The sequence below is a fragment of the Cygnus olor genome, chromosome 23 (genome assembly GCF_009769625.2).
Source record: "Cygnus olor isolate bCygOlo1 chromosome 23, bCygOlo1.pri.v2, whole genome shotgun sequence".
In the NCBI taxonomy this organism is placed as follows: domain Eukaryota; kingdom Metazoa; phylum Chordata; class Aves; order Anseriformes; family Anatidae; genus Cygnus; species Cygnus olor.
Window position 1 is genome coordinate 2,368,839 of NC_049191.1, and position 9,989 is coordinate 2,378,827.

A 9,989-nucleotide genomic window follows, 5' to 3' on the forward strand; every position below is an offset into this window, starting at 1 on the left:
TCCGAAGCTGGCACAGGCTCAGCCCCGCGGGTTTTTGCGTCTTTGTTTTCCCCCCCTGCAGTCGGTGGGGGGGGTTAATTAATTCGCAAATCTCGCTTGGGTATCGGAGCTGGGGGTGGAAAACCTTGGGACGAAGTGGATTTTGCAAATCACGGCTGGCCATCTACACCCAGCTCCGGGGGCACAGGCATCGGGGCTCCCAGCGCTCGGGGAGGAAGCCTCTTGCTGGCGGAGCAGATCCACCCCTTTGATCTGCTCCCACAGTTATTCTTTCATTTCTTGAGCAAATAATCTGGATTTTCACAATATTTACCTTGGAAATAATTATTTGTGTAAAGCATTCGACCAAGACAAACAGAGAATCCCTCGGCTGGCTAAGGAGAGCAGCCGGCCCGAGGTCTCACGTTCCTCTCAACCTCCTGAGCCCCCATGCCGCGGGCTCGCACAAGCCAGCAGCCAAAAAATGGCCACGAACCCGGCTGGCAGGGGCTGGGGACACAGCTCCTCGTGGCCCCCACTGCCCGGTGATTTAAAGGGTGGAAAAAGGCAGCTGCCCTGCCCGGGAGTCCCCTTCAGGCATTGCTACTCCAGCCCCTGAGTGTTTTAAATGGGGCTGTCGCATCCTTCAGGTCCCAGAGACTCAGCGGCTGTAGAGGAGAAGCAGAAAAGGGGAGAAAAAAAAAAAAAAAAAGGGTGAAGGAAGGTTCAAAGGCCTTTTTTTCATCTCTATTTAATCTCTGCGAGGCCCGAGGCAAAGTCACCTTCGGGTCAGCACTCAGGTGTTTTTATCTCCAGCCCCATCAGCGCCGAGCTGCCCCCCAGCCCTGCCGCTGCCCGCCCGGAGCCAGGCTCGGCGCAGGAGGGGGCAGCTCCAGCCCCGCATCCCACCACACGCCCGGGTCGGGGGGGACCGTGCTTCTGCGGGGGAATAAAGGAATAAATCCACTCGGCTGTTTCACCTGCGAGGTTTTTATTAGGGCGTGCGTGATGCCCGTGGGCTGATATGAGGCAGGCAGCGGGTGCTGAGCAGGAGCAAGCGCGAGCGTGGGGTTTTGGTGCAGCCGGGTGCTTGTGGGGACGCTGCCGGGCTCCTCCTGCCCGACGTTGGGGACAAGGCGGGCAGCACAGGCTTTTCGAGATGAGAAATTAAACTGAAATTAAATCGGTGCCCAGCTTTGCACACTCCGGGCAGGGCGGGAGCACAGCCCACTCCCGACTGCATCCTGACCCCACGGTGCTGCTCCTGCCACACCAGCAACTTGAACAGAACATGTCGTGTAAGCTCTCGAGAAAATACAGCAAGCATGCAGAGCATCTCCTTTTTAATCTCTGTTTAACAAGGCTGTTCTTCATAGTCTCTGTGCAGTCCTCGCTGGATGAAACGCAGCTTAAAAAAAAATACTGTTTGCTTTAAAGTGATAAATTAACACACACACAGACGACACAACTTTGCAAGCAGCTTCCTGATCATGCACCGCGGTGGAGCAGCTCCCACAGCACACAGATGTGCATATGTACAACCTGGTTGTAAAAAAAATCGGAATTAACTCTTCTCTAATACTGAATATATATTAAAAAAAAAATAGTATACAGGATTTGAAGCAGTTGAGACTTGGAATTATTTTTAACCGTTCTGAGGTCACTTTTCAGGATCATTCTCTCTCTCTCTCTGTCTCTCTGGACCTGGTGCATTAGCTCAGATCGTATCTGCAGGGCTTTAAACGTGCTTCATTAGGCTGGGCACTGGGGCGAGGCCCTAGGAACAGCACGGGACACCTTGCACCAGCACTGCTCAGCACCACCGGGCTGTTCCAGGTCCGTGATGCAGGACGGAGGCGACACCATGCAAGGAGCCTTGCATGCTGGTGCATGTGCCAAGTGAGGAAGAGGAGAGGTGGGTGAAGAAATGTCCTTTAAAGCTCTGCAGAGAACGGGGTGGCCTCTGCTGCGTGAGCCACGCGACACCCGATGTGGTCCTGCACAGACCCCGCTGCACACCCTCCTCGGGGCGCGTTATCCGGCAATAAACCCTTAGGGAGCTGCAGAGCTCCAGGGACGTGGCCAGCGGAATTCCTGGCGTCGAACGCTCGCACGAAGGGCTGCAAATCGGGCGCAGGAGGCGAGCCTCGCCACCGGCAGCTCAACAAACCCCGGCTGGGAGCAGGGCAGCTCTCAGAGGGCTGGGGCGGCCGCGGCGGCGGGGCACGGGGCGCCCTGCTGCATGCAGCGGATCAGCTCCTTGCGGTTGTCCAGGATGGTGTCGAAGCTCTCCTGCAGCCGGTTCTGCTGGCTCACCACCTTCTGCTGGAGGCCGTGGATCCAGCGCAGCAGGGCCAGGCGCCGGTACATCACCAGCTGCACGTGGTGCTTCTCCTTCTCCCGCTCCTTGAAGCGCTCCTTGTCCTGGAGGTGCTGCACCGCCTCCGCCAGCACCGGGAACAGGGGCTCGGGATGGGGCTCGGTCGCAGGGGGGTCTCCGGGGGGGTCCCAGGAGCCACCACAGGCGCTGTCGGGGCTGTCGACGCTGAGCGCGCTGCTGGCGTAGCCGTTGTCCTCCGCGGGGGAGCTGGGGGGCTCGCCGCCCACCGCCCCCCCGACCTCCGCTCCCTCGGGGGGGCTGCGCTCGCCCTCCTCGGGGGGACGCGCTGCGCTCGGGGGGGCGTCCCTAAGCCTGCCCTGACCCGTCTGTCTCCGCGTTAATAACAGCAGATTGTCGGACAGATTTGGTGTGTTTTCACCCCCCTCGGCCCCGCCACTGCCCAGCGCCGGGCGGCTCCAGTTCTGGTTGCTGTCGCACGCCTCCCCGGAGAAGTTGCAGTTGGGGTCGGGGCTGCAGCCCCCAGCCCCCGGGAAGGTTGTGCCCAGCACGGGGCCCCCTGGGAACGGGGAATTCGATGGGGCATCGGGCAGGCAGACGGCAAACATCTCGCTGGGCTCCTGCCTGCAAGAGAGAGCAGGGCTGAGCCACAGGGAATCGCGCTGGTGTCAATGGGGGGCTCGCAACGCGCACAGGGGGGCTGTGGGATAAGGGGTTTGGGAGGTTTGGGGTGCTGGGGGTCAGGGCACGCTGTGAGCCACGACAAGCGTGTGCAAGGGCTGGCACCGCCAGGACCGGCTGAACAAGGAGGCAAACGCCCTCTTACTTCATTTGCCTCATTTAAAGCTGCTGAGGCCAAACTCCTGCCCTGGGGTTTTCAGGTGCCTCTGGGCTGGGAGCCCCAAATGGCCCCGGAGCAAGGGGGGGCACAGCTGGGGCAGGCACCCCGCTTGGGGCCACGTTTTCGGCAAGGGTTGGGGGGCACCGCGGGGCGCGGGCACGCAGCCGGCACGCTCATGCCTGTGTCTGCCAAATAATTAATGCCGTGCCGGTGGAGGTTTGCCGGGAAGGAGCTGCGGCTCCAGCAGCAGGAAGGTTTCTTTAAGGGGTCACGCTGCGGGGGATCCCTGAACGTGTTGCTGACCCCCCCCAGGGTTGGGTTTGGGGTCGTGTCTGGGCTCCGGCAGCACCCACAGCAGCGGGGCTGGGGGCAGAAGAAGGAAGGCGACCCCGGTGCTTCTCGCCAGGCCATCAGCAGTGGGACGCGATCCTGGGACACGCTCCCAGGACCCGCTGGAGGCTTCCTGCCATCGCCCACCGGGGGTCTCGGGGGTCCCGGTTCCAGCCCGGGGAACCGGGGGGGGAGGGGGGGGGCTTGAGCTGTGACCTGTGGCACCGCCGTGGGTCCCAAACACGCGTGGGGAAGAGCCGTGACGGTATGGGGTGGCCTGGTGAGGACCCCCCAGTCCTGCAGACCCAAACCCCTCCCGGTCCTGAGTCCCCCCCCTGGTCCTGCAGGGTCCCCACCGATCCCGCGCCCCCCCCCCCCCGGTCCTTCTGCAGCCCCCCCGGTCCCGCTCCCCCCCCCCCAAGGTCCTGCGGGCACCCCCCAATCGTGCAGCCCCCCCCTCGGTCCTACCGCATCCCCCTGGTCCTGCAGCCCCCCCCCCCCCCGGTCCTGCAGACCCCCCTCCGGTCCTGTGCCCCCCCCCGGTCCTGCTTCCCCCCCGGTCCTGCTTCCTACCCCTCCGTCCTGCATCCCCCCGCCCCGGTCCTGCAGCCTCCCCCCCGTTCCCGAGCCCCCCCCCCCCCGGCCCTGCCGCCCCCTCCCCGCGCACACCCGGTGCCCCCCGCCGCCCCCCCCCCCCCCCCCCCCCCCCCCCCCCCCCCGGGGCAGGCAGCGCTCACCGGCAGCCCCGGGCCCGCAGCTCCGCCGCCGCCGCCACCGGGGGGGGGGAGCGGAAGCGGGGAGGTGCCGCGGCCCCGCACTTCCGACGGCGCCCCGGGTCCCCCGCCCTGCTTAAACGGGGCCGGGGTGGGGGGCACCGGGCACTGAGGGGGGCCGTGAGGGGTCCTGAGGGGGTCCTGGGGGTCGTGGGGGGCGCGCAGCGGGACGTGGCCCCCGCCCACGCGTGGCCGCGGGGTCCCACGGGAGGGGGCGGGGGGAGTGTTCGGGGGGGGGGGGACGGAGAGGGGCTGGGGGCGCGGGGGTGCAGCCCCACCCCACCCCCCCCCCCCCGTGGGCAGTGGGGTCCTGGGGATGCAGACCCCCCCCATACACCCCCCGTGGGCAGTAGTGTTGGGTTACAGCCCCCCCCCACACACATCCCCGTGGGCAATGGGGTCGTGCGGATGCAGCCCCTTCCTACACCCCCCGTGGGCAGTGGGATCGTGGGGTTGCAGCCCCCCCACACACACACCCCGTGGGCAGCGGGGTCACGGGGATGCAGACCCCCCTCTGTGGGCAGTGGGTTTGGGGATGCAGCCCCCACACACACCCCCCCCGTGGGCAGTGAGGTCTCGGGGGTACCCGTGGGTGCAGCCACACAGGGAGGTGGCCACGCTTGGGACACGACGGCTCCATCCCAGCCCCGGTCCTGGGGGTCCTGTGAGGCTCAGCAGGGCCCCTGGGGGGTGTGAGGGGGGCAGTGGGAGCCCCATCTCTCAATGGGGCCGTTGTTGCCCCTCGCCACATCAGACGGCTCCCACGGGGGCTCGGGGGGGGTCACATGAAGCGCTGCGGGTGACCGGGGGATAAAGATGCTTTGTGGGGCCGGGGTGCGTGGCTGGAGAGAGCCCGGGGGGGGACAGAGAGGCCCTGGGACAGGCGCCTCTGCTGGCTCCGTCTGGACGTGGCCCTCACCAGCATCCCACAGCAGTGCTGGGGGACACGGGGCAGGAGCACAGCGGGGGCTCTGCAACCCAAGCCCACCCCATTGCAGAGGTTTGGAGCAAGGGAATACCACCGATAAGTGATAGGTGCGTCCTTTTAGCCCCCCCATCTGTCCCACAGGCCGCCAGCCAGCCCCTGCTCCTGGCTGCTCCAGCCCCGGAGGCTTCGAGGAGAAATTGGTGGGAGTGGGAGCTACAACCTGGGCCACTTGGGCTGTGGCACGTCTTCTAGGAAAGCCCGAGATTAACGAAACGAAACATTCCCGTCCCACAGGAAAGGCAGAAACCGGCTCAGACGCGTCTGTGAATGGGCAGGAAAGGAAAAAAAACAGGGCGAACAATGGGCTCTGCTCTGCTGTGAGCCCAGTGTTTGTTTGTTAGCACGGGTTTGTGTTTAGCTCCCTTTAGGGGCCTGAAGTCAAAGCAAAGCAAAATATTCTCCACTGAGAGAGCAGAGAGGAAAACAGCCCCGGGCTGGGGACCTTCTCCTGCAGCTCGGTCGAAGGAGGCACATCAGAAGCCGACCTTTCTCATCGCAGATTTGGGTTTCAAGGAGCAGAAGGAGGCCCCCAGGTCTGCTGGGGGGCCAGGGCGCTGCCCCTCTCTGTCCCCTGCCCGTGGGGTTCCGTGGGGCTGGTTGGGGCCAGCACCCGCTGCCGCTGGCCCGGCTTCATTGGCACTATGGGAGCCTCCCTGCATTTGGGGGGTTTCCTCCCCGTTTGTTTTTTTTTCCTTCCCACGGTGCTGGCGACCGCACGGGCAGGATCGGTGCCAGGCTCGTGGAGGGAGCCGGGAGGGGAGCTCGCAGTTGTCCGTCCCGTTTGGTTGGGGTTTGCAGCGGTGCAGATCCCCCGGCCCTCGGATTATCTCTATCTGATTGAGGCCGGAGCGGATTTGCTGTTTGCAATGAAAACAACTCGGTCGCACTGGGAACCCAGCCTTCCCCTCAGCCCCACCTGTCCACCCAGACGGAGCGAAGCCCAAACCGTCTGCGTTCGGCAGGAGCCCCCCAGAGCCACGCCGGGTCCCAGCACAGCCCTGATCCGGAGCCAGCCTCATGGACCGGGCAGCAGCAACTGGGCGAGCGGTGCTGAGCCATGAGCAGGGCAGCGGCGATGGGGGAGCAGCTTCAGGACGCCCCACAGCATGGCACTGCTGTCACCAGGGAGCCCCAGCTCCTGGTGAAGGAGAGGGGACACAGGGACATGGGGACATGGGGCGATGGGGACACGGGAACGCTGTGCTGAGCTCTCCTGGGGCAGGAGGAGAGCAAGGGCTTGCAGGCAGAGCAGGGCTTATTGATGGATTTCAGAGCTGTCTTCCGCTCCTCTTCCCCCACTTTGTTCCAGAAACAAATTAAAAGCTCTCCCTTCAGGAAATTAAAAACCATTTTAAACGACTGAGCGCAAGGTCTGATGTGCTGGGGTTTCAGGGCTGGACGTCTTGGGCAAGAGGGAGGCTGTGCACCGCGGGGTTCAGGGGCAGAAGGGTGCAGCGGTGACCCCCCGAGCAGCTCCAGAAGCTCCTGAGACCACATTTCTCCACCAAAGCAGGTTCAGACACCCAGACATGCACCCAAAAACAACGGGCAGCCGTCCCGCACCCAGCTTTTGGGATCCTCCACAACCACTGGGCTGTGGCTGGCCCCCTACATCAGCACAGCCCCAGCACCCCGGGGACACGATGGAGCAGGACCTGGACCTGGGAAGCAAAGCTCCCAGCACGCCCGTGTCCATGGGACAGGGATGCAAAGAGGGAGGAGAAAGCTTTTGGGGGCTTTGGGGGCTGCTGGGGGAGCACGGGGCCAGGCGAGAGCCAGCCTGGCTGCTCCTGGTGTGCTGCCTGCAGCCCCTGTGCCTGGCGTGCGTGTGCAACGCATGCCACGCGTGTGTGCTCCACGCCCGTTGCGTGCTCCCCGCGTGCTCCCCGTGTGCGCTCGGGCCGGGAGAGCGGCTGAGAGCTGGTGCACGAGGGGGGCTGCGTGCAAGGAGGGGGCACGTGGGCTGGAGCCTGCAGCCCGAGGAGGAAATTAAACATGTTTTTTTGGGAGATTTCCACATTCTTCCCATCGATTCCCATCTCCCACCCTCTCCTGCGGCGATGGCCACAGTGGGGCCGTGCTTTGCCATGCAGCCAGCCTGGGAATGGGCTCGGTTGGGGTCATTGGTGGCCAAGAGCACCCAGGCACCAGCTGGCCCAGGACACGGAGCCCCCATGGGGCCAGCACCCCGCTGCTGGGACCCCAGCACTGAGAATTTGTCCCGAAAGAGTTAAAAGCGGAACATTGCAAAAAGAAGAAGAAAAAAAAAAAAAAAAAAGAATTACAAAAGAAAAAAAGTGCCCTGAACCACATGCGACCTAACCTCCCCAGCGGCTCATCTGAGTTTAATAACGGAGGGGGGAAATCTCCCAAAAAGCTCTCAGAGAAATTAAAGTAAACAACGTCCTGACCTCCACCCCGCGCTGCCCCGCCACTGACTCGGCTCGGCTGATGCGGCCGCAGCCGGGCTGGCACGCGGGGTAATTGTAACCACGTTTGGGTACGGAGCGGGGGGAGCAGCTCCCGGGGGGACACCGCCGGGGATGCGGGGCCAGGAGCAGCTGGGGCTTTCACGCAGCCCCGGGGATGTCGGCGTGAAACAGTGGCAAAATGGCACCAGGAGCACCCGTGGGTGCTGACGCATCGGGCTGGATGGGGTGGAGCAGGGAGGGTCTGGTCCTGCTGGTGGAGGAAGGAGGAGGAGGAGGATGTTACAAAGGGTTTGGCCTCTTGGCCTCGGCAAACTTAGAAACAAGGCTCTTGTTTTTGTGGATCCTGATCATTTTTGTAGGCTGGGGGAAAGAAAAGTGGCCCCAGGCTGTGAAGTGGTGGTGCAGGCAAAGCTGCTGGCCCCAAGGGGGAAAATGGGAGCAGTGTCACTGCCAGCATGTCCCCATCCCTGTTCCCATCCCCATCCCCGTCGCCATCCCTGCCGGCAGTGCCCTCGCACACCGCATCCCGTCTGTCCGTCTGCGTTTCCCACCAGGTTTTCCAGGGGCAGCACCGCTCAAGGAAGGGAAAGGAGGGTGAGGGGCTGAGCCCCGCTCGCCCCGGCCCCCACGCTGGTCCCACCGCTGCCTGCCATCTACCTGTAAAACAAATTATGTTTCAGTCAGAATCAAAGGCAGGGACATATGCGCTGTATTTGGTGAGAAATGCCAGGAATCTGCAGCCAGATTGGATTTCACAAGAGCTGGGATTCCCGCGGAGGCCAAACCATTTCCACGGGACTCGAGGTCAGACCCCGCTGCCCCCCAGGGCCAGGGACAAGGCATCAGCGATGGGGACACGGGCTCTGCCCCAGGACACGAAGCCCCCATGGGACAGACGCCCCCTCCGAACCGCCCTTCTCCAGGGAGAAGAGCCTCCTTCATCTTTGCTTTCATAACTCGCAAAAAAAATGGGTTTTATCTGGATTCGAGGAGATGTGCTGTGCCAAGAGAGCAGAGCCAGTGTCCTCCAGCCGTTTCCTCTGCGGTTTATCCGCTGCTTAGCCACAAAAGGGGAATATTGACGCCGACTCCACCCCTTCCATTAGACCAGGACCCAAAAATCACCATTTCCTCTGGGCCTGTGAATCACTAATAAACTCCAGACAGAAAGGTCTGACTAGGAAATTGTTTGGGAAATTGAAAGGAAGTGGGAGGGCCGGGCGCTCACGGCAGCTCCGGGGGCTTTGCTGCTGGTGTCACCTCCCCGCGCCACGGGACGCGTCGTGCCACGGTCCCCGCGTCTGCTCCTGGTGCTCGACGCATCCCCGAACCCAGCCCGGCAGCTGTTATTCTGCAGCAGCTGGAAAATGCTGAGCTGGCAGAAAAAAAAAAAAAAAACAACAGGTTTCAGGTGAAAATGCTCAGAGGCACATAGCAGGGACCAAGCAGGGACGTGTCACCCCAGGGGATGCCGGCGCTGGCACTCTCTCTGCCCGTTGTGGGCCCATCCTGCGCATCCCAGCGCATCCCCGGTGCCTGCTCCGGGGCGATGCCAGCTGCCGCTCCTTGCACCAGCAGCGGCTGAATTTCAGCAGCTCACAGATTTTCCCGTCTGTGCGGATTTGGGGATGAAAATCGCTGTGCACATCTTTTTTTTTTTTTTTTTTTTTTTTTTTTCCCCTTTGATCGCTGTCCATCAGCTGAGCCGAGGCAGCGGAGCTAAATGAAATCTCCCCATCGTTCGGTATCTGCGGCTGGGCATTTGCCAGCCCCTGAGCATGAAACCCTTGGCTCGTGCCCAAGCACCGCGTGTCCCTGGGCTGTCTCCTGCCCGAGCCAGACCCGGCCACCAGCTCCCTGCAGCCCAAGAGACGGGCGCTCGGTGCGGCAGAGCTCTCAGCTGCAGATAATACAACAAAGGCAGCCACGATGCTCTCAGGGAAGGTTTGGGGAAACGCAATACCCCTTGCAGGGATGCCACTGCCGGTGCCTGTCCGGTGCATGGGGCGTGATGCCGGTGCTGTCTCAGGGATCAGCCCCAGCAGCGTTTTTTTTTCGTCTCATGCCGGTCTCCAGAACTGCCCGTAGCGCCTCCCGAACCTCCCCGCAGGATGGGGACCCGCCGCTCTTCCCATTTGGTGCACACCCTGCAGATGAAACGTTCGCGGCACGACAGTTCCTTGCGACCTCTCGGCTGCTGCACACTTCTCCTGAAATAGAAAGGCTCGACATTTGGACCTCATAATGCAGAAAAACTTCAGGATTTTGAAATTTCAGTCTTGGAAACAAATCTGATACATTCCATAAA

The 9,989-nt window shown here is 62.6% G+C and overlaps 1 protein-coding gene across 1 annotated transcript; it reads right to left on the bottom strand.

The window, feature by feature from the left end:
* Positions 1-951: 951 nt before the first annotated feature.
* Positions 952-4,307, bottom strand: C23H1orf216 (chromosome 23 C1orf216 homolog). The gene is made up of 2 exons (XM_040535160.1): positions 4,226-4,307; positions 952-2,941 (listed from the first exon to the last, which is right to left on the bottom strand). Exon 2 carries the CDS (start codon positions 2,923-2,925, stop codon positions 2,173-2,175), a length of 753 nt encoding a protein of 250 aa, XP_040391094.1. The 5' UTR covers positions 2,926-2,941; positions 4,226-4,307; the 3' UTR covers positions 952-2,172.
* Between the last annotated feature and the right edge of the window lie 5,682 nt (positions 4,308-9,989).

Coding starts and splice junctions, on each gene's coding strand:
- C23H1orf216 (XM_040535160.1), bottom strand. CDS start 2,925: ATGTTTGCCGTCTGCCTGCCCGATGCCCCATCGAATTCCCCGTTCCCA.